The sequence below is a fragment of the Branchiostoma floridae genome, chromosome 13 (assembly GCF_000003815.2).
Source record: "Branchiostoma floridae strain S238N-H82 chromosome 13, Bfl_VNyyK, whole genome shotgun sequence".
In the NCBI taxonomy this organism is placed as follows: domain Eukaryota; kingdom Metazoa; phylum Chordata; class Leptocardii; order Amphioxiformes; family Branchiostomatidae; genus Branchiostoma; species Branchiostoma floridae.
The window spans coordinates 1,531,183-1,556,315 of record NC_049991.1 but is presented as its reverse complement, the minus strand read 5'-3'; the positions used below and the strand labels follow the sequence as shown (position 1 = coordinate 1,556,315).

The 25,133-nt window shown below is 39.6% G+C and overlaps 1 protein-coding gene across 3 annotated transcripts in view; it reads left to right on the top strand.

Moving 5' to 3' along the window:
- Positions 1–24,648, top strand: part of LOC118428456 (ubiquitin-protein ligase E3B-like) — a 35,087-nt gene extending 10,439 nt beyond the window's left edge. The window contains exons 5-14 of one of the 3 annotated variants that reach the window (XM_035838522.1): positions 10,659–10,833; positions 11,545–11,677; positions 11,765–11,928; positions 13,958–14,636; positions 15,170–15,401; positions 16,568–16,774; positions 21,692–21,933; positions 22,453–22,564; positions 23,180–23,291; positions 24,315–24,648. In XM_035838522.1, coding sequence (XP_035694415.1) covers positions 10,659–10,833; positions 11,545–11,677; positions 11,765–11,928; positions 13,958–14,636; positions 15,170–15,401; positions 16,568–16,774; positions 21,692–21,933; positions 22,453–22,564; positions 23,180–23,291; positions 24,315–24,487 — 2,229 coding nt within the window. In that variant the 3' untranslated portion in view covers positions 24,488–24,648. Of the gene's footprint in view, positions 1–10,658; positions 10,834–11,544; positions 11,929–13,957; positions 14,637–15,169; positions 15,402–16,567; positions 16,775–21,691; positions 21,934–22,452; positions 22,565–23,179; positions 23,292–24,314 lie in introns of all 3 variants that reach the window. The other 2 variants (XM_035838521.1, XM_035838524.1) reach the window with 2 other exon arrangements.
- The last annotated feature ends 485 nt before the right edge of the window (positions 24,649–25,133 follow it).

Below are 25,133 nucleotides of genomic sequence, written 5' to 3'. Positions count from 1 at the left end.
CTTTCTTGATTTAGCGTAATACGTAGGGGGTTCTTCTGAATTCAGCATAAATCGCTGTCGGGACCCCCATGCAGACCCTCTCAGATATTTTGCAAACTTGCCAGCATGTCCACAATTGTCTGTTCCACTGGAAACAACTTGACAAATGCAATGACAGTTTCTGACTTATGGCATTTTCACCACAGCTCTTTGAAAGTCACATGTGACATTGAAGTATGGGAAAGATGCCCAAGGCTGTATTGATTATATTATATGGATAACATAATTATTTATTATATGGATGACTCCGTACACAAATCAGTTTTCTGTCACCAAAAAAAAATGAGCAAACCTATGCCTTATATTGCAAAAAAAATCGGAAAATGAATACTGTTACGGATGTTCCTTAACTATGTTATTTTTTGCTAGAATATTATATCACTTAGTAAAGCAGAAAAAGGACAATTCTTTTTATGGAACTTTTATGTCGTAGGGGATTCAAATACGTTAACCATTGAATTCTGGCAAGCAAATAACAAATGAAATCAAAAGTGATCATACTTTATGAACAATTTACTTTAAGTTGAAATAAAACATATCAGCTACAATTAACAGAGAATTGAAAATATTAATACAAATTGTAGCCCACTAGGCAGGCTAAGTTAAAAAGGCACATAGACCTACTCTCCAAGCAGAGGTTAGGCTCCAGCTGTTTTTTAAACGTTTTTTTTAACGGCTTGCTATTTTGTCATTTTTTTTGTTGTGTCCGGCCGTTAGGTTTTGACACAGCAAGATATAATTAAAGAAATAGAAAGCCCGATAAAAACGACTAAAAAAACGTTAAAAAACAACTGGAGCCTAACCTCTGCTTGGAGAGTAACATAGACCCTCATCTAGCCTGACTAAATTGCACTTGGTCTTAGGGGAGGCGGTCAATTCCAATGTAGCCCCTAGCAGTGACAGATTGTATTCATTTGGCTCTGGCACTGTACTGGTATGGCTCACGTAGGAAACGCCATGTAATCATTACAGAGATTATGGGGATGTGCATGTACATGTCATGTAATACTTAGTCTTACTAGTACCTGACTGTACAATGTCATGTAAATATACCATCATGATGGTTCTATCCAGCGTCCATCCTTCGTCCTCTGATAGAATTTTGCTGCTGGGGATGGACAAAAATTTTGCCCATTCCGTCCCCTTTGACGGGCAAAAAATTGGCTTGCAAAGATATTCATTGAGTCTGCTGGCAAAATTTGCCCCGCAAAATAAAGGAAATAGCATTTCAGAGGGTCTAGGTTTCAAAATTTTCACGAGGAGCATAGTATTACCCTCTGTGCCCCCAGGATTGTTGTACCTTCGGCAGGATTTCTATTCAAAATCCGGGAGACGGAAAAAAATTCACCGTGACCGTCATCTACAAAATGTAGCTGGCTGCCTCTTTGGTCTTGGAGGAGATTATTACTTACAATGTAGCCCCTGGCAGTGACAGATTGTAGAAGACAGGCTACAGATCCTCCCATTTGGCTCTGGCACTGCACTGGTGTGGCTCTCGTAGGAACTGCCATGTAATCATTACAGAGATTATGGGGATGTGCATGTACATGTCATGTAATACTTAGTCTTACTAGTACCTGACTGTACAATGTCATGTAAATATACCATGGTTATAGCCAGCGTCCATCCTTCTGTCCTTTGATGGAATTTTTAATGCTGGGGATGGACAAAAATTTTGCCCACTCCATCCCCTTTGACGGGCAAAAATTGGCATGTAAAGATATTAACTTAGTCTTCTGGCAAAATTTGCCCCTCAAAATAAAGGAAATAGCATTTCAGAAGGTCTAGATTTCAAAATTTTCCGGAGGAGCATACCCTCGGTGCCCACAGATCGGCCCGCCTTAAACAGGATTTCTATTCAAAATCTGGGAGACGGAAAAAAAAATTCACCGTGACCGTCATCTACAAAATGTAGCTGGCTGCCTCTTTGGTCTTACAGGAGATTATTACTTACAATGTAGCCCCTGGCAGCGACAGATTGTATAAGACAGACTACAGATCCTCCCATTCATTTGGTTCTGGCACTGCACTGGTCTGGCTCACGTATGAACCGCCATGTAATCATTACAGAGATTATGAGGAATGCATGTACATGTCATGTAATACTTAGTCCAGTACCTGATTGTACAATGTCATGTAAATATACCATGGTTATAGCCAGCGTCCATCCTTCTGTCCTTTGATGGAATTTTTGGTGCTGGATGTACAAAAATTTTGTCCATTCAGTCTTCTTTGACGAGCAAAAATTGGCATGTAAAGATATTAATGCAGTCAACTGGCAAAATTTGCCCCTCAAAATAAAGGAAATAGCATTTCAGAGGGTCTAGGTTTCAAAATTTTCACGAGGAGCATAGTATTACCCTCGGTGCCCCCAGGATTGTTGTACCTTTGGCAGGATTTCTATTCAAAATCCAGGAGACGGAAAAAAAAAAATTCACCGTGACCGTCATCTACAAAATGTAGCTGGCTGCCTCCTTGGTCTTAGAAGTTAGAGGAGGTAGCTACTTACAATGTAGTCTCTGGCATTGACAGATCTGAGAGTGCATGTATAAGACAGGCTACAGATCCTCCCATTCATTTGGCTCTCACAAGGTAGAGGTCTGGCTCACGTAGGAACTGACATGTAATCATTTAGAGATTATGGGGATGTGCATGGTAATACCTGTACATGTATTTACTAATGTCAAGCTTTTGGTGTCAGACAGGTTACTCAGTCTGTACTTCTGTAAGGTACATGCCTGTAGCAAGGATTTTGTTGGGGGGGGAGGGTGCTCTTACCATCTGGTCCTTGGGCAACCCCCCCTAACCAAACCGGAAAATTTTGAAAATGAAACCTTCTGAAATTATGGCATTTTCTGCATTTTTGAGTGGATTTCAAAGGAAAAATTAGAGTTACACATAACTGTTTTAGACTGTTTTTGATTGAAACAAAATTTGATTTTAAAATACCTAGCACAAAATAAAATAACTGCAAAAGTAAACTAGGGGAGCCAAACATACATCAATTCTTCATTACATCACATGCATGTCTTGTTCAAAACATACAAAAATCACAAGTTTTGCTGCAGTACCAAGATCACACACCAGGGGGCCCAAAATTGACCTTGACATTTGTCTTTCCAACACCTACCCACATATCCAAATATCATTACAGTCCATCCAGAGGTTTTAAAGTTATCGTGACCACAAATGTCCGGAAACACAGACACACACACAGACACACCAAAAACTATACCTCCATTTTTATGGAGGTAATAAATTCATAGTACATGTACGTCCTTGACACTAGCAGTGATATTAATGACTGAATGTGTAGATAAATGTATATTTTTTATCATGTAAGCCCAGCAGCAATAGCATGTGACATTTATATGAACACAGATCCTGATTAGATTATCTATGAGAGGATGGACAATTTCAAACAGGAAGTACTAAATGTAGATACAGTCATGGCTTCAGGGCCATGCATAAATGTTTGGAAAGGAAAATTTACAGTTCGACGAAAGCGTAAAACATGGTATGTAATACTGTACTGTATTACTGTGTTTTGGGGTATTTTTTTCGGATTTAGACATCAACCACAATAGCATCATACTTTGTATTCTGTAAATAATTTTATCAGGTTACTAAATGACTTTTTATAAGTTTAACTGTTACCGTAATAACATCATTTTTTTCAAGGTAACACAATTTTTACTGGCCCCAAATTTAGTTAACATTGTATTTTTATGCATTTTAAACTGCAGCAAGGAAATTTTTTTCCATGAAAATAAAAGCATGTTAAAGCATGGAACAATGTTTTAACTACAAGACTAGCCTTGGTGGACCTGTCACCACTGTTAGCATTCAGGCTAGTATACCTGTCCAATATCTCATCAAATCACACTGGCCTGATCAGGCAAGTACAGGAAGACGATGTGATTGTCTGATCAGCACTTTCACTTTACCTCTGGGCAATCGGCCAATGGACTTGTCTAACCCTGTTCATTATTCACCACCACATAAATACAAGAGGCAGCAGTTTGATGATCGTCTGTCACCTTCTTTAGGGCTGTAACAACAGTGCAAGTTTGGACACTGAGTCATTCTTGCCATGAGGAAGGTGACAGACGGTCACCAAAACATTGGCTCTTGTAACTAATGGTTGTGTTTGTGATGAAAGAACACAATGTCATTCAATTATACCTTTTGGAGTTGTGGCCCAGGCTGCACTTAATATGCATACAAAACATTACTAATAGGATGACATATCAGTGAAGCACTTTGCTGTATAACGTTAATGGAAAGTGACAGACAGTCGCTGCAATGTTGGCTCTTGTAACCACATGGTTGTTTTTGTGGTTGAAGAACATTGTCATTCAATCATACCCTAATGTTTTTGGATTAGGGGCCCAAGTTGCACTTATTCAATACAAAACATTAGGATGACATATTTGTGAAGTACTTTGCTGTATATATAAACAAAGGTGACGTACGGTCTCCATAATGCCAACTCTATAGCTAGTAACTGCATGGTTGTGTTTGTTATTGAAGAACTTTGTCATTCAATCATACATTTTCGTAGTTGTTGCCCAGACTGCACTTATTGGTACAAAAACATTAAGATGACATACTAGTATAAGTGAAGCACTTTCTGCTGTATATAATGATAGAGCTATGATGGACTCCCATCCCATCCCATTAGCAGTGCTCAAAATACTTTTTTTACAGGTGGCAACCTGCGTCTGGTCAAAAGCCAGGTTGCACCATCAACATTTCAGGTTGCCCCACAGTAAAGACTAAAGTTATTACTTTCTTCAAAGCAGCCATACTTAACCATGAACTTTTCTTCCTGTTACATGTAACTACTTAATTTATGTTTTATCTTACTAAGGCCACAGCAAGTAAATTTTATGGATGACATCCTCTGTAGATTGCAAAAATAGTGCGATAGGGCGAAAAAACAAACAAGATGGGTGAAAAAAAACAAGATGGCTACATTTTAAAAAATAGGCACCATAAAGTTATGATGACTGTTGTAAAGAAAAATAAAGGGACAAAACATGGTATCAGAGCCATCAAGGCATTCATTCCTGTATCTAAGACATGTACTTGTGTGGTAAAAGTGACACTACCGGTAGTGTGGTAGACTGGCATCACCAACAAAGTTGGTAACCACACTAATGGCTTCCATATTGGTGTCACTTTTGCAACTATCCAATAAGTTTCATTTCTACAACAGTTACTACAGTCTTGGTTACCTTGTAAGTGTCACTTCTGCAAGTAGAAGGACAAATGTATTAGGCTACAACACACTATATTTGCTCATTTTGGTACTTTATCATCATGTTGACCTTCCCTGCAGAAGAAAAAAAATCTTGTTTTTTTTCTGAAATCAGGCGAAAATTAATGCGCGCGCTGATGTCATCCATAAAATTTACTTGCTGTGGCCTAAGAAATAAATACATATAATTAAAGCTTATGCACGTAGGTGGGAGAAAAGTGGATCAGGTGTTCCTACTGCACAATTTCAGGTTGCGAACAGCGCTAACTGGTTTAAAATCAAGTTGCGCCAAGCAAAATGTGGTTGCATTTGCAAGTGTGTATAAGTAGGTATTTCAAGCACTGCCATTAGCCTGATGATGATCTGATCAACACTTCAGTTGAACTAATGCTGTCTGAAGTACTGTCCCGCCAAGACCTGTCTACTACTCTAGTGACTGTCATTAGTATTTGTCTCAATGACTGTGAAATAATCAGTGCTCAGTTAGAGTGGTCCTTCATCTAACATTCCTCATGATTGTCCATATTGTTCACTTCTGCTAGAGAAGATAAGGCCACGTTGATTCACTTTTATGGATGACATCAGCGAGTGCATCAGTATTCGACCGCTCTTAAAACGATTTTCACCATGCTGTACAATGTACAAAGCTGCAGCAAAATGGCAAATATATTGCTGAAAAAAAAAAATCAGAAAACAGATAATTATTGATTCAGTAAATTGACAAAATTTATTTCAAGGTCAAAATAGAATGACGTGAAAGATGTGAAAGAACAAAAATGAAAAATCTATTATCCTGTATACGATGCCTTGTATGATTGGTCACTTGTACATTATAGTTTCCTGACCACTAAGACAGCGAACACAACTTTTTTTCCACGAACTCACAATCATTATCAGTCTGGGCTAGGCTGCTACCTTTAATAACACATCACGATGGTTGCGTTCTCTGTTATATCTACATGTATTATTGTATTCATGAGTCAAAGGTAGGAGGAACCCCTTGCATCCTTGGTCCGAAGTCCTCCTTTACCTCATGTGCAGGTCAGGCAAACAGGTTGCAGAACCCTTCATTGAGTGACTGTTTGCCAGCTCATTTGTCGAAAAATCGACAGGAGAATCCGAAAACGAAGCAACCTTTCTGACCAGTAAGATCATAGCGAACACAACTTTTTTTCCGTGTTCTCACGATCATTATCAGTCTGGGCTAGGCTACTACATCAAAATTTGACATCGCGATGCCTTCTCTCTTTTATCTATTCACAGCATGCCCATGGCAGTGGGCCAAGGCTTGCTAGCTTGTTTGAAGTATTGATCTAACGTTAGGCCAATTTAAGGTGCGTTCTTTAAGTACCCATAATCCTAACCCCATCCCTGACCCTTCCAATTAAGAGATTTGCAGTGTTAGGTGTGAGAATTGAGATTGCCAACTCCAAGGAATTAGGAAATTCTGAATCATGTTTAAGCTCCACCCAAGTGATTTACCCTTGTGTGTTAGAGCCTATTAGAGACTGGTAGTACTTATTACATTTGCCAAGAAGGTTATGTTTTTGAGTGCATCTGTCTGTTTATGAACACAAAAAATCAAATGAATGTTGAATTGTCTTGATATTTTGTTTGTTTGTACTGGGTATTCTTCCTATTAGCAAGGAGGTTATATTCTGAATATAACCTCCTTGCTATTATATTGACATTGTTAGATTTTGGGCCCCTTAGCGACTTGTTTTAATACTGCAATGGATTGTACAGTTTTTATATCTTGTTTCCGTTCAAAGTATGGAGGTTTTATTTATGGTGTTGTTTGTTTGTTTATTTGCTTGTTTGTCTGTAGTTTATTGAATACTGTATCAGTAGAGTGGCTGGTTTCTACATAGTACATGTACATGTAGCTAAGCTATACCGCAGTTGCTAAAAGTAAATATATATATTAGGCACATCAAGGACACTGTCAGGAAGTTAGGTCAAAGGTTCCAGAAAAGGCTATAATTGAATTTCCTTCCATTCATGTTTTCCACTTTCAATTTACTGCTATATACATGTCTGTAACAGTTGCATTTTGATATCCTGTAGGCAAAATGCAGTAGACAACATCAGAGAAAAAAATTACATTAAATTTTAAGCAAGAAATTCTTTTTGGTGTCCTCCAACGTCGGAATCCAGCACACGTAACACACTCAAAGTGCGTTCGAATTATTGTATGAAATATGACATGTACAGGAGAACCGTATGTGATAACAGGAGGACGCCCCATGTGATTTCCCAGGTTATTACCCACTCTGGAACACCTGTATCAAACGTTATCAAGGCTTAGGAATGACATGTATGTATGTATACCTCATATCATCATCATCATGTATACCTCATATAACTAACCTTTCAATGATATATAACAAGATAATTAAAGATTATTCCTTAACCACTAGTACTTGCCCCCTTGATTTGTCTTGTTAATGTTTACCCCACAGCCAATTCCTGAGTTCACCGTACCCCTTCACAGATGGGCTATAATGGGACCCTTATTGCTTTGCCGGTCCACTTAAAGTCCTAAATTGCAGTTCCAGATGGTGTTGGTAGAGTAGGTGTGCTAATGGGTATGATTACTCAAGTCTACAGCAAAGTGCTGATACCGAGGACCTTATAATATAACGTCCTTGCTGATACATGCGGAAGATCACGTACAACCATGGGGCAATATCCTATTCCCCATCTGATTATGTTTCTACTACGCTGGTCTATTTTTTGACATAATACTGACAAGGAGGTTCACCTTTATCGGGGTACTGTTCTTCAAAGCTATAACTCAAGATCTGTATGGTGTGCGTTGTATATTTCCTGGCATATTTGACGAATTACTGACGTCACGTACCAGCATCCACTAGATCATATCACGTGTTGGTAGACTAGGTGTGCTAATTGGTATGATTACTCAAGTCTACTGCACTTACTGATACCAAGGACCTTATAATATAACGTCCTTGCTGATACATGCGGAAGGTCACGTACAATCATGATGCAATATCCTTTCTGTCATTCCCAATCTGATCATGTTTCTTCTACAAGATCATGGTGGTCAATCTAGTTTTGACATCATACTGGGAATGAGGTTCCTTTATCAGTGGAACGGTTCTAGCTATATTTCAACATATATCGTCCCTCGGATAGGACATTAAATGGAGGTCCCGTGTCTGGGGAGAGCCATACCCCGGACACGTTAAAGAACCCGCCACATGTGCGATGATGCGGTGTGAGTGGTTCAAAACCTGCAGTACCTTGGCCGCACCTGGGGCAATTACTGTTGTATTGAGGTTAGCTGAGTGGCGCCGAATGGCAGCTCGCTCCAGACCCTTGCGATTTAGCCCCGCCTATTGTAAGCTCCTCGCAATTCAGCCCCTGGCTGCAAAGATTGAGTAGTCAGCCCACCCAATAACAAGATATGGACAGTGTGCGTTATAAACTTCCTGGCATGTTTGACCAATTTTGGATGTTACGTATTCACAAGATCAATAAAGATTTTGTTGTTGTTTCTCGCAAGTTTTATTACTACCAACGCATATGAGCTTGAATGATAATTCAAGGTCCTTTGATGAACTTGAATGTATGAATTTGGTAGTTGTAGGCATATTGAGGTCTGAAGAAACATGGCAATTTGGGGGCCCCTGTGATACCCCTAGCAGCTCTTTCAGGTACTACATTACAGGTTGACACCCTCTTCCTGAAGTTAGTGTGGTATAATCCAATGTTATTTCATCCAGTAATAGTTGTTTCATCCGGTCTCGAGTAAAAAAAAGGTATAGTACATACAGCCTGTTTGCCTGGTAGGTCAGTAGCCATTTACATAATTTGATAAAGCTGCAAAACTCACAGAAGTGTCAAATGTTGATTTCTTGTTATGAAGTTTTTTATTAAGGTAATAACATGTTGATTACCAGTGGGCCACAAATTCAAATTAAAATCATCTTTGAGTGACAGTTTGTATGAAGTTACCCCCGGGTTGCAAATATATGTTTCATCTATCTGTCAACTATTCTTTTGTTGAGACCTGTACTGAACCCAATGGGTATATGTATATATACAATAAAGGCCTTCATGCTTTCATTCACTATTGAGTTAACATTGTAATTGCTCACAGCGTGAGTCTATGTACATGTAATTATGTTCACTTCTCAGCTTTTATTGAAGCTTTAGGGCTTTGAAAATCTACATGCCATTTTGAAAATCATGCTGACAGATCTTGATTAGATGTATTAAAGTCTCCCTTGGCAGGTGTACACTTGAGATTATTGATAAATTTAAGTTGAATGAACTTTTCAGGATAATTTGAAAAATTCAGATTCCGCAAACACATGGTCAATTCTGAAACATAATTTAAAGCAATGTATGTAAAATCTAGACTTAATCGTAGCTATAAAATTTTTCCTTAGAGTTTGACTTTTCAGTCTGGAAGACTTTTTATCTTTTCCGTGTCACAGTACATTCAATTTGTTAAAGTATTGCTGCATGCTTTGGAAAAGCATTAGCAGCATATAACAGCTCTCCCTCCTTGTGTTTTTATTGTGCAAACAAATCGTAACTCTAAGGAGAAAAGTACATGTACGTGCTTGCAGTCACGTCAGAACTCGGGTATGCCCGATTTGTTATACGCGAAATACCGTGATAAATTGCTCTGACATGAACATTCTCATCTCTTAAGCACAGTTATTAAACCCCAATAGGGTCATAACAGTAGACATGTACTAAGTGGGATATGAATCAGCTATGGTACATTTGCTATCTCTTTGCCCTTATTTTATACTATACATTACAAAATGTATTGGTTGCACCTTCCAGGATCTTGCTGTACTAATAAGTAGTACAGGAAGGGCAGAAAGTAGAGTGTTGTTTAGGAGGCATAGTGTAGCTGATCATAATTAGCATGATATCTTAAATGTTTTACCATGCAAGAACGTATGCGCAAATCATGATCTTAAAATTCGAGAACTCTGAGATATTTTTGTAAGACTTGGAGTCATCTGTGAACAATTTCATCGGCTTCATTAATTACTGTACAATTATATAATATAATAACAAAGTTCTTTATTGACTACAACATGTTTTACAAGAGACGACATTTTGATGACCATCTGTCATCTTCTTTAGGGCAAAAATGACTGGTTCACTTTGTGCTGCAGCTAGGTGTTATTGTTAGTAGTGCAATCCCAAATGTGAAATACTGTCGCATGTACATAGTTATTGTTAAGCAACAATGAGATAATGCGAGTTACATAAAAAGAATCATATGTCCTTTTTTATGATGATCCATGAGTCATATTTGAAGTGATTGAAAGATTTTATGTTCATTGATTACTTATTTATTTTCCAGAATAAGCAGTCCAGCCTGACCCACTGGCACCCCGTTCTGGGGTGGTTCTCCCAGAGAATAAACCCCACCCTGAACGAGGCCATGCCGAACGTGGTAAAGCAGCTGCAGCTCCTCTGGGCCAGGAACATGGTGAAACAGCTCTTTAGTGAGGTCCTCAGATTCAAACCGATGGCGGGTAAGCAAAACTCACAAAACCTACACAACTGTGTAATACTAAAATAGTACACTACCGGATAAACAATGTATAACCGCTTACCGTTTCCCTTGACCAGGGGTGGTCGTGGGGGCACTTTGCTGCTGAGAACACTGGCTCCCTCCATCTCTCCATGTAGAACCATTAAAAAATTAATATAGTCTAGAAATGTATACAAATTTAATTTGATTTCATCAATTTGTTTGTGTCATCTTTATATTCCATAATTGTATCCTTTTAAATAGAAATACTACACTCATTACAATAGTCATTTACAGAGACACAGGCATCAAATTTAATCATGCTGAGAAATAACTGTATCGGATTCATTTTGTATGGATTTTGTATTACTTGTCGTACTGCAATATTTCCTTTTTTTATTAAATTTAAGAGGAGATATTGATATTGTTTTCAGTCTATGTGTCTGACTATTTGTCCCGGTGCAACTTTGCTGCTGTTCTTTAAACTTTGCAGAAATGCCCAAAAATTAATGTGATTCAGAAAGTGATGTAACTGGAGACTGGGATTGAGGATGGGAAGATTGGTTTGGCATGGGTCCAAAGTTGGTGCTACAAGCTTGGTCTTGTGCTGAACTCGCTGTCCTGCAGAAAGACAGGAAAATGCACAGACAAAATTAGTGAGGAATTCACAAAACTCAAGGAGGTTTGACATTTCTTATTGGATAATTTGCAGGAACTCCTACAAGTGAGACCCCAGAGACTGCCCCTGTGAAGAAAGCCTTTAAGAAAGCTCTACAGAAGTCTTCAGTCAAGCTGAAGGAGATGCGCAGCGCCGGTGGGAGAAAGCTGGACTCACCCGAAGTCCTGTCGGTGTGCCACGTGTGTGTTCTCTACCAGTCCTGTCTCAAAACACTCACACAACTCAAACTGGACATACTTACTGGTAAGTACAGGTCGGTGTGCCACGTGTGTGTTCTCTACCAGTCCTGTCTCAAAACTCTCACACAACTCAAACTGGACATACTTACTGGTAAGTACAGGTCGGTGTGCCACGTGTGTGTTCTCTACCAGTCCTGTCTCAAAACACTCACACAACTCAAACTGGACATACTTACTGGTAAGTACAGGTCGGTGTGCCACGTGTGTGTTCTCTACCAGTCCAGTCTCAAAGCACTCACACAACTCAAACTGGACATACTTACTGGTAAGTACAGGTCGGTGTGCCACGTGTGTGTTCTCTACCAGTCCTGTCTCAAAACTCTCACACAACTCAAACTGGACATACTTACTGGTAAGTACCGGCAGGCTTAGTGTTAACCTTAAATTTGCTTTGCCAGTTTTGAGTGCATATGCTTGTGTTTGTGTGTGTGTCTGTGAATATGATAACTTGAGAAAGCCTCGATAGATTATCAATTTGATATTTGCTATGTGGGTAGGTCTTGATGAGACTTCAAAATGATTAGCTTTTGGGCCCCCTACCAGAGACTTTGTTATTAGGTATAGCTGCAGTGAAATTCATTAATTTTTTTGATATCACATGTTCTGGACATGATCTGGAATGATTTTTGATTGGTGCATGCAGATAGGAGGCAGAGTAGTTAAAATCTGCATGCTTGGTTTTATTCTAATGCGCATGCTTGGTTTTATTCTAATGCATGAGTACACTACAAGATCAGGAAGAGTTTGAAAGTTTCATGCCTCTGTGAAATACTTTTTCTCAAAGATGTTGTTTAAATGTAGCTATTAATATTGAAAGTTTTAAAAGTTTTGATTGACATTTACATGTAATCCATTGAGTTAGTTTTGGTCACTCTATGGTGCATGCATGTGACTAACATATGAAAGATCTGTAATACTGTCATTTCTGCAAAAAACACAAAGTTAAGGAAAATGATACTAGTACCTCCCATAAATTAGTAGCCTCTTCCATTGACCCCATGACCCAGAATGTCTGTCATGTGTGATAATCAACTATTTCTACCCTCTCTGAACACAGTGTCAATGACAAAACATCCAGCCACGCCCCCCCCCCCCCCAAAAAAAACAAACTTGCATACACACCAGTAATGAAGCAAAGACTGTGAAATTGTCGTGAACTAGTAGTTTAGTGGTATCAAGTGCCTGTAGTTAAGTAATGACTGTCATTTAACATGGTATGGCTTCAATACTATAGAATTCCAGGACCTGTAAAAGAAAAACCTGCCCAAATCCAGACAGAGTGATGATTACTTGGATGCCTTGTAGCTTTAAGCACTCAGAGTATTTAGATCCAGTGTGTTCATGCTGTTGTCTGTCAGTGGTTTATTAAGTAATACAAATTATTACCTCAGGGGTTCTACCTGCTCTCTTTTCCACATGCTGGGAAAATGTGTGTTTTACTCATTCTCCTCGCTTCATGAAACAAGCTGCAGGCTTAGATAGTGTTAGCTATTCATTCATTAAACTGCATGTGGAGTAAGATTCATGTGCATTCAGGTGTTAGTTTGCAGAGAAGTCAGTTGTCACACATTGTGCGATTGTTGTGCTACTACTGAAAAAGAGTGATGGATGTCACTCAACACATGTGGAAGTAAATATTTTGTATTCAATTTTTCATCTGATTGTAGAGATTGAATATGCCTTTGAATAAAGAGAGTTGTGCATGCATGAGTTGTACTGAATTCTGCTGTGACAGTCATGGAAAAGGCTGTCATACATATATCTATAGATCCTCATCGGCAGCTGGTTCATAATTGCAGGACAATCTACAATGAAAGTCACTCTGAGGATATAGCCAGCGTCTGTCCTTCCGTCCTTTGACGGAATTTTGCTACATGGGATGGACATAGATTTTGCCAATTCCATTCTCTATGATGGACAAAAATCGGTATGAAAAGATTAATACAGAAGCCATTGACCCAAGCAGTCTACTAGCAAAATTTGCCTTTCAAAATGCAGGAAATTGATTGTTTCTTAGGGTCTAGTCGCAAAATTCTAGAGGGGGAACATGCTCCATAACCCCCCTAGTATCGCCACGCCCATTCCAAATTCAAAACCCAGGGTATGGAAAAAATTCAGGCTAACTAGAACACCGATGTGACTGCACTGTAAACAAGACTTTCTCTATGTGTGATTGATGTCACTGAAAATGATCAATTTTGCCCCAGGTCTGTGTCTCCAAGAGGACCTCCTATCCAAGCTGTGGGGTTTCATCGACGAGCTGGGACCGAGCGGGGGACTGAAACTCTTCCTGGAGTCCCTCAACTCCGACACGGAACAGTCGCACCAACTCTTCGCAGTCCTGTCCCTCTCCTGCGACTGCGGGAGCCATATTGTCGCCATCCTCGACGACATGGAACTGTACGAGCAGCAGAAGCCGTTCAAGCTCGAAGAGCTGGTGAAGATATCGTCCTTCCTGAACGCGTTCGCGTTCCGACTCCTGTGGGACGGGATTTACGACGGGAAGAACCGCCACACCAGCCTGTTCCATTCGGTACACACGTTCCTGATGCTTCTGTACGATAGAGACTGTAGGCGGCGGTTTACGACAGCGGGCCATTGGCTGATCAAGGAACTGAAGCCGAGCACGTTGGTGTCGGAACTGGAGAAGGGAAAGCGACGCGCCCTGCTACTACTCCACATGATGCCGCACGTGATCCCGCACAAGGACCGCGTCATCCTGTTCCGGAGGTTCGTGACAGACGAGAAGAAGGCGCTGGGGATCATCGAGAACGAGTGCGCCTCGCCCAAGCCGACCCTGATCACGGTACACCGGTCGCGGATGGTGGAGGACGGTTTCCAACAACTGGCACTGCTGCCACCACAAGCACTTAAGGGGATCATCAGGTGTGTATGATTATTATGTCATACCTAGGCCGCAATAACGTTTGATCATGCAGGTGTTCCGGACCGGGTAATAACTTGAGTTATTACAGGGGGTTCCACTATACTGTGTTATCACACTGATCATGAGATGGGTCAGACGTCCTATACATCATCTGGTGTGGGATAGACTTTTTTAACTATTATATTATTAAACTTGTTACTTGTGTACAAAGAATTTTCTTATTCAATGACTAACCAACTTGATGAAACTATAGTCTATACCTGTACTAGTATCTATATAGCCGGTATAACCGTCCTTTAGCACAACATGCCAGCTTTGCAGGCAGGCATTGTGGCAACAGCTTGTTGTTGTATTACACTGAATGTAAATCCTAACCTTTGCACATCTACATTGTATCTGCAAGCGTTCTTTAAAACTCTCCACTGAAGATGTCCCTATTGTGCTTGATTAGAACAGATTCCACTATACATTACTTTGGGGTTTATCGGGTGTATATCATTCCTCAAATTATTGTTTTCTTTGTACATTTCAGAGTCAAGTTTGTGAATGACTTGGGCCTGGACGAAGCTGGGATCGACCAAGACGGAGTGTTTAAGGAGTTCCTTGAGGAAATCATCAAGCGAGTGTTTGACCCGTCCCTGAACCTGTTTAAGATGACCAGTGGTGAGGAGAGACTGTACCCCTCCCCCACCTCCTACATACAGGAGGACCATCTCACACTCTTCGAGTTTGTAGGGAAGATGCTGGGCAAGGCTGTGTATGAGGTGAGCTGAGTGTGATGTTGTGGGTCAACTTAGAAGGAGTCAAAGAACAGATTACTGGTATGTGCAAACAGAAAATCTCAACTTTTGGTAGCCTCCATAGCAGGCTCTCTGGGGGCTTTTTTGGGCTCATAATACACTTTTGCTGGCCATTTCTATTTGTACTGGTTGCTGATTGCTGGCCTTTTCTGACTGCCGCCCCCCAAGAGCCTGCGTGTAAACGGCTCATCAAAGTGATATTAAAAAACGATTATGGCGATTAACTAGGAGGTGCGAATTTCCTGACTCCCGTGGACGGCTAATAAACTACACGCATCTCCAGTTGTAAAATGATTGCAGCCGACATGTGAATTGCCTCTCACGGAGTTGTGAACTATTGTGTGTTAATAGGGCAGATGAATGGCTTATCATTTTTTGATATCACTTTGATGCGCCGTTTACATGCAGGCTCTTGGGGGGCGGCAGTCAGAAAAGGCCAGCAATCAGTGACCAGTACAAATAGAAATGGCCAGCAAAAGTGTATTATGAGCCCCAAAAAGCCCCAAAAGCCCCCAGAGAGCCTGCTATGGAGGCTAAACTTTTGGAGCCATGAGTGAAAAAGCAAAGTAACAAAACATTGAAGATCACAAACCTCCCTGAAATATAAGTTTTTGTAAAGTTCCCATAGCCCTTAACCATATGTTGGTGATCTTCACCTTCCCTTCTCCCGCTATCTTTTCTCCATATTGGGTGAATCATTCGGGACAGCTGAATAGTTGTCCATGGATTTACTACACTACGTTCAGGACAGGGGTGTCCTCCTGTAATGCTGCAGTACCTGAAAATACTGCAAGGGGGCCCAAAATCACCTTCGGGACCTCCATAACTAAGCACATACCAAAATTCATACAAATCATTCAGAGGGATCTTGGCTTATAGATAATACAACACACAAGTACGACAAAAACAATACTTCGTCAGAGGGGAATCGCTATCCAGAGCAGTCATGCAATGCTCGTGTAGGGAGAAATGCAGCAACAATTGTATACAAATTATTCCCTTCGGTCCCTCCTAGTTCAACCCTTTCTTCTCCATGTACTGCTTTTCATTGAAATATTATCCTATAGAATGCAGAGTGCTGTGCAAGTATTTATGATGACACATAATATATACTTGACTGTCATTTTCAGGGTATTGTTGTTGAGGTCCCCTTTGCCTCCTTCTTCCTGAGCCAAGTGCTGTCCCATCACCACAGCGCCCTCTACAGTTCCATAGATGAACTGCCATCTCTGGACCCAGAGCTCTACAAAAGTCTGACCTTCATCAAACACTACATAGAGGGGGATGTGCGCGACCTTGAGTTGACCTTCTCTTATGCGGAGGATGTCATGGGGAAGGTACGTACATTGTAAATAGATGTTAAGCTACGAAAGGTACAAACCTTACGTTAGCAATGCAGAAGCATTAGCTGCCAAAATAGGCACAAGCCTCTTTTATATTCAGTGTTCTATTCTTTGACAATGTACCCAGTTTACTAAGATCTGGAGTGAACATTTTTTGTCTTGTTTTTTTATGATGCCATTCTTTTCCCCAAATACATCAGACTTGCAAATAGGTTGAAAGTTGAAACCTGTTTGGATTGAAATGAAAAGGTTCTGGGTTCGAATCCCTATCAGGTCCCAATGTTATACCCTTATTAGGAAATGCACTAAACACCTATTTCCTCACTCAATTAAGATGAAAATGAGTACCTTTCTTTGGTTAGGACGTTCCTCTTGGACGTAAATCCAGAATTCCCTTGTTTGAGGAGAGCTGCACATAAAGCATGTTAAAGATCCCATCGCATTTATCGAAAAGAGTAGGAGTTCATTCTGTTGTGAGTGGTTCTAACCTTTTATTTATTTTATTTTATTTATTTATTTTGCACAATCTTTAAAAAAGTTAACATAAAACAAATTAAAGAATGAACGTACATGCAGGGGGGAAGAAAAAAGCCTCGTGGCTTATACAAAGTCTTCCTCCAAAGTAACAAGATTGAATAGACGTATAAAAATTGTACATTAGACAATAATGTAACCAAAAGAATTATATCAATTAACAAAATGGAAATAAATCATAATAGTTCAATAATTGATAACTAATGCAATATCATAACGGCGAAATGAATGAAATGATGTAATAAGAATAGAACATTGTAAGAAATGTAACAACTGACAATGAATGGGAGATTAATTAAATGTTTGATTATCTAATAATGATTTTTTTAACAGGTTTTTGAAGATGGGTGGTGAATGACAAAGATGTAAGGTTTCACTTAAACTATTCCAGATTTGCGGACACTTGAACAACATGGAAAACTTTCTTTGTTGTGTTTTTACTTGTATCTGTTTTAAATGGTTAGACTGTCTAGTATTGTAATGATGGTGGTCTGAATTGTGATGGAAAAGGTTCTGGAATTGCTTAGGTATACAAGAACTATTAATTGTTTTGTGAACAAAAAGGCAACTTTGCAGTTTGTTTATATCATATATAGTTAATAGTTTTAAATTACGAAACAAAGATGCAGAAGGGAATGTATACGACACATTTGAGACTATTCGGACGAAGCGTTTCTGCAGAAGAAGTAGAGGTTTAAGTGATGAGGAGTACGTACTCGCCCATACGATGTTACAATATGCAAGATAGGGATATAGTAAACTATAGTATAATATCATATATGTTTTAGAAGATAGTAGCGTTGCGATTGTTCTGACAATACCTATGTTTTTATAGATTTTTTTGCAAATAACGTCAATATGTTTTTTCCAGGTAAGTTTGTCATCAATGGTGACACCTAAGAAACACGTGTGCGTAACTTGATTAATTGGTGTGTTATTAATAGCTATTTTAACATTTTCCTTATTGTATTTTTTCTTCCCTGCAAAAATAATGAAATTTGTTTTCTTGACATTTAAGGATAATTTGTTAATTTGGAACCATTTGTTTACTTTGTCTAATTCTCTATTCATTTTACTGACTAATATATCAAGGTCAGAATGTGATGAAAACAAGTTAGTATCATCTGCAAATAGTAGTGCATATAGTTCATCAGATACATAAGCCAAATCGTTGATATATATGAGAAATAATAGAGGACCAAGAATAGAACCTTGAGGGACGCCACAGGAAATTGATCTTGTATCTGAGGAGTAGGTATTATTGGAAACATACTGTTTTCTGTTAGATAAATAGTCTTTTAGCCATGTGAAAACATATCCTTGAAAGCCATAGCAGTTAAGTTTTTCTAATAGAATTTTATGGTTCACGGTGTCGAAAGCTTTCGACAAGTCCAGAAACACACCAATGGTGAATTCATTCTTTTCTATGGCCGAGGTAATTTTATCTACTAATTTCAAAAGTGTCATATATGTTGAATGGTGTTTACGGAAGCCATATTGGTGTTCATGGAGAATGTTGTTATCTTCTAAGTGCTGTAGAATTCTCTTGTATACTAATTTCTCTAGGACTTTTGAAAATACCGGCAAAACTGATATGGGGCGGTAATTTGACAGTAAACAGGTGTTTCCCGATTTGAAAAGCGGTATGACTTTGGCTATCTTTAAATCATTTGGGACCATACCAGTTTCCAAGGACAATTTTAATATATACGTGAGGGGCTCTAGTATTGAGCTGCTGACTTGTTTTATTAAGGAGGTGCTTAATTCATCATTACCAGGAGCAGAGTTCTTAAGATTACAATTTAAATAATATTCTGGACTTCGGATGCAATGGGTGTTTCAAAGAAGCTATAAGACGGGTAGACATTGTTAATGAAAGATAGAGGAGAACAGTCAGTCTTGTCGATCTTTTTAGCTAATGAGGGTCCAATATTAACAAAAAAGTTATTGAAGGCATCTACAATGTCTTGTGGGTTTGATATTTCATATGTGTCGTCACAGAGTTTGCTAGGAAGAACATTCGATTTCTTTTTTTTATTAAGAAGCTCGTTTATCAATTTCCATGTGGTTCTTATGTTATCTGTTGTCTCCTTGAATTTTTTGTGATAGTGATTCCTTTTAGATAAGCGAATTAATGTGTTGAATTTATTTCTGTAAGTTTTATATGTCTGGAAAGAAGTTGGATTTGGATTCCTTACATATTTTTTGTATAACTTGTTTTTCTTTATGGACGATTTATGAAGCGCAGGAGTGAACCAGGGTTTGTTCTTTTCTACATTACGTTCGGAGTGAGTAACAATCGGGAAACATTCTTCAAACAGAGAAGTAATGACTTGAATAAAATGACTGTAGGCATCATTTGTGTTAGAGTAATTGTATAATTTGTCCCATGTTACATCCGCTAATTGGTTTTTGAATTTAGTGATATTGGAACTAGTAAATTTGCGCAAACGTCGTTTTGTACTGTTAGTTTTACTCACATCGGATTTACATTTCATTATGTAAAATATAGGTAAATGGTCCGAAATATCTGTTACAAGAGTGCCAGAAGTATAGGATTCAGATAAGGAGTTTGTTAATATATTATCGATTAGGGTCGCAGATTTGTCAGTTATTCTTGTTGGTTTGGTGATTGTGGGATACATACAACACGAGAATAACATATTTCAAAAATCTGTCGTTAGAGTATGTCTTTCATTTTTTAGTAAGTCTATATTGAAATCGCCAAGAAGAAAACATGTTTTACCTTCCTTACTTATTGTATCCAGTGTTAGCGCAAGATGACTAGTAAAGTCCTTAATATCCGTGTCAGGCGGTCGGTATACACATCCTAATATCATATTCTTACGAGTAGGAGAGGAAGACACTGGAAGTTCAATAAAAATGGACTCCACATTTCCCTCATGCGAATGTATAGTTAAATCGTCCCTTTGTACAAACTCAAGATTTTCGCGTATAAAGAGAGATACTCCACCACCAACTCTGTTCGATCTACAACGATGTACTGAGGTATAGTTTGGGAAATCATACAATTGAAAAGTACTTTGAGTTAACCATGTTTCAGATAAACCTATAATAGAGAAGTCATGATTTAGAGTAGATAGATAGCGGGTAAAATTGTCGAAATTTCGCGGGAGACTTCTAATGTTTACGTGCAACGCTGAGAAAGCGTTAGTGTTGTGGCCTGACTTAAGGCACATGGAGTTAAACTGATTTTCAGAGTAGTTAACGCATGGGGTATTCGTATTTGTATCTAAAAAGTTTCCGTAGAAGTTTACATCTGGATCCCAGCTGTCAGTGAAGTTTGATTCCTTATCTGAGTCGAGCATGAAGGGGTCAAAGATCAGGTTATCATCTTCAAAATTATATGGTGTACTATTGAAATCATCTGTTTGAGTGGATGTGTTGAACATGGTCTATATAAGCATAGTTAATATACAACATTACATAGTTATACATCATTACATAGTAAAATATACATGGATGGAAAACTATATTTGAATGGTCGCATCTAGAAGTATCATACATGAAATATTATAGGTCTACTACACACAATAAATGTAATACAGATGGAAATAAGCTTTACGACATTTCCTGATTAGTTTTCTTCCTGATGACGAGTCGGTCATAACTGATGATAGCGAACTCTCCACGTTGTCTGGCTTCCCTCATCTTTGGCACCAGCTCTGCGCGTCGTTTTCGAACTTGATCTGAATAGTCTTCATTGATGTAAATGTTGGTATTCTTGAGGTTGGATCGGGCTCTGTTAAGGATCATTTGTTTGTCCTTGAAACGCAGCAGCTTGACCACAACTTGCCTTGGGCGGGGGGAGTCATTTCTGAAGGGACCATTCCGATGAGCTCTTTCTATTTCGATTGTCTTTGAGTCTAGTTGTAGCTTTTTTGTCAGGATGTTGCGTACTTTGACTTCTGTGTCGGCCCAAGTTTCCTTGACGTCGTCCTCTATGCCATCGATGACTACGTTGTTTCTTCTGCTCTGGTTCTCCAGATAGTCCATCTTTTTCTCCATGTCTGGCATTTGTAGAGACTTGGGATTCTTTGCTTGTTCATCAATAGTGGCTTTCAGGTTGGTTATCTCTGAATTAGCTTCGTTCAGTTTGGTTTTCAGAGTGTCAACTTCATGCTGCGAGAACTGCAAAGAAGACTTCAGCTCCTGTACTTCTCTAACTAGGTTGTCAAATCGGTTATTAGTAGAGGTCATGACAGATTCTATGAATGATTGAAAGACCTTACAGTCTTTTATCTTTAAAAACTGGTGTGTCGCACCTACATGTAAAGGTGGTTACTGTTTATGCAAAACAAACAAACAAACCAAATCATCTGTGGTGTAACTGACTTCTCTCTCATTACTCAACAGGTGGTGACGCACGAGTTAATGCCAGGTGGGCGTGCCATCTCTGTCACCAACGACAACAAGATCGCGTACGTCCATCGCGTGGCGCACTTCCGCATGCACACCCAGATCCGAGAGCAGACGGCGGCCTTCATCCGAGGCTTCCGCTCCATCATAAGCCCTGATTGGTTGATGATGTTTGCAGCGCCGGAGTTACAGAAACTGATATCTGGCGACAACATGGAGATAGACCTAGAAGACCTGAAGTACGTAAAATCATCTGTCATTGTTAATCATAACTTCTTACCTACCTGTATACCTGATCTTGCCTGACCCTCCTATAGTATACATTACTGTAAATGTTGAAACTGTACATTTGCAGTGGTTTTATTTTTACGAATACTGTAAAAGGGGGAATGTTCATGGGGATTGAATTTAGCGGTAGGCAAAAAAGGAGTGTTTTCTTCGGTTTTGAATCTAAAGTTTAAACAAGGAGAAGATGTACCAAAAAGTTATGTGACGGTTAGCAAAAAATGCCAAGATAAAATTGCAGAAAAAACATTTCCTCTTTTGCAGAATGCATGATGAATTACTCTGATACAGAATTATTTCAACTCCAAATTTAACAAAACACTGTAAAGACCTTCTTTTCCTCTCTAATGTGAAATAAGACCTAGCCAAACAAAAGGCCAGTGGTCACTATGGAGGATGGTACTTAGGCTAAATAAGACCACCCTTGAAAGTAAATGAGTTTACAGAATTAACTCCAACTGTTTTGCCTGTAGGAAATACACCCAGTACTACGGAGGGTTCCACCCAGCCCATAGAGTGGTCATCTGGTTGTGGGACATTCTAGCCAAGGACTTCACCAATGATGAGAGAAAAGCCTTTCTAAAGGTAATGCAACACTTTAGTCAAATGCTAAAGAACTGTGTTTTTTTGTGTGTAAAAGTAAACATATGTTGAATTCTGTCAATGTTGCCTATTTGAAAAGAATTATTTTGACATCAAGAAAGAAGATAATATACCAAATACTCAAGCAATTGGATAGAATTTCAGAAATCTGATTGTTAATTCTGATCATCTCCTACTGTTTCCAAAATCATATCCAGTTGCTCAATGAGTACCAACTGGTATTTTTTTCTGGATTGTCTAAGGCCAAACTGATCAATGGTCAGAGCATGGGGGCAAAGTGCTCTTGTTCTCCTTTTTTTTAACAAGAATTGCAACAAGAAAATATTGAAATGGCAATAGTTGTCTCTTACAGTCTTACTGGAGGTGAATATAAGACAAACCAAGCCATGGGAAAAAATGGTCTCTGGTCCTGTGGTTTAGCAGCATTTTTGGTGGATTTTTGTTTTTTTCACCTTTGCACAATAGTTTTGGAGTCTCAAGAGGATGTTATCCATAGAATTAAGTCAGTGTGGCCTAATCTTTATCAACAAAGAAGACAATACACTAGGTACAGTTTTCTGAATAATCACTGTTTTTCCCTATATCCTGTCCCTTCAGTTTGTGACGAGTTGTTCCAAACCACCTCTGCTGGGGTTTGCCCACCTGGAGCCACCTTTCTGTATCAGGTGTGTGGAGGTGGCTGATGATCAGGACACAGGAGACACTGTCGGTGGGTACCCTGAGCTAAAGCTAAAGTTGCCCATACATCAGAACAAGGAGGCCAATCCCTCTGATCAGAAGATGCATTGGGCCCAGTACCCATCTCTGCTTCTAAGCCCTGGGGCCACACATAGGTGCAAGCTCTATACAGCAGGGGGCTAGTCCACTGGTAGTGTAGTGTGTTTAGCTTCCATACTTTTCCTCTTTGCAGAGAAAGACCATTTTTAAGAGTCATTGGTATGACCCAGCTACAGCATTCAGTATTCGTTTGTGGTCTCCCATCTAAGTACTGACCCGACAGCATGTTGCTTAATTTCCAAGGTTCAGGTGTATCAACGTGCCACGGCTGTAGCCTGCTCCACATTATATATAGCGTCACCCTTGGATCTGTATAATGGGCCTATGTGAGAGTTGCGTTAGTGCCACTTAGAATCCTTGCAAAAATCCTTCTTTTCCTTGAAAACTTTTGCCCAATCTGGAGACTTTTTGAGTTAGAAGGGACAGGTAAAACTAATGCCTGTTTTGGTCAAAATTTGTTCAGTTTAGTTGGTGTAAGGACATATTTGAGTTACTAGGTACTACGGGTAAAATCAAGAGGGAACTGGGGTCAAAGGTTAGGTTTCTTCCATCTTCTAAAAGCAGGCTTTTGTCGGAGATCGAGCCTAGTTTGCCAAGGATTGACAAGGGGGGATGAGGACAGCCCCATGTAACCCATTGCATGAATCAATGCACATAAAAAATAGCCAAAGGTCAGAAGATGGGGGTCAGCCAAATCGGCTCATTCTGTGTTTGTGTGATGCATGCAGGCCTGGTCAACCTTTGCATCCTGTCAGTCTTTGGTTACAACTCAGCCAGGGAAAAAACTTGAACAAAATGACCAAAAACAATACCACAGTTTTCACTGTATATATATATATATATATATATACATTTGTGTACCTCAGTTTTATTGTAGTACACATGTATATGCCAATTTGATGGTAACCAAACAGAACCTGACTTGATGCCACATATTCTCTCCTGACTTCCACAGGAAGTGTGTTAAGAGGCTTCTTCACCATCAGAAAGAGGGACCCGGTGAACCGCCTCCCCACATCATCAACCTGTTTCAACCTGCTGAAACTGCCCAACTACCAGAAGAAGAGCACACTGAAGGAGAAGCTACGATACGCCATCAGTATGAACACTGGCTTTGAGCTGTCCTAGGGCTGTTGAGGGGGGATTAGACTAGCTGTAGGGTGTTATAGGGGGGCTCCCAGGGTTGTAGCCAGCCCAAAATCATTTTCCGTCCCCTCGATTTTGAATGGCTTTGGAGCAGCATTCCTAGGGGCTCTGGGGGCATGCTCCCAATGAAAATTTTGAAATCTAGACCCCCTGAAATGCTATTTCCTGCATTTTGAGGGTTAGATTTTGCTCACAGAGGACAGAATGGGCAAAATTTTTTTCCGTCCCCAGCTGTAAAACTCCTTTAAAGGACGGAAGGACGGGTGCTGGCTACAACCCTGGGTGCTGTCAACTGCACATGCACAGGAGGGGGAGGGGGGTTAGTGTATGCCCCCTCCTCTTTACCAGTTGTGTCCAAGATTGTGTCTCAGTGTTGCTACCGTTTCAGCATTGTCCTTGCCAACATTGCTACAATGTACATCGTACTGTGTTGAGAAAAAAAATTGTTCTAACCTCGAGTGACACCTTGGGAAGGTAAAAGAAGTTTCTGTCAAAGTATCTGATTGATTTATTGGTGCCTAGTTGGGTGGGTTGATTGTTTTTACCAGCTGTCCCAATCGTGTGTTTTGCATATTATGTACATTGAAGTTCTGGGTTTGTTCACTAGGGAGAGCTCCTAGTACATGTG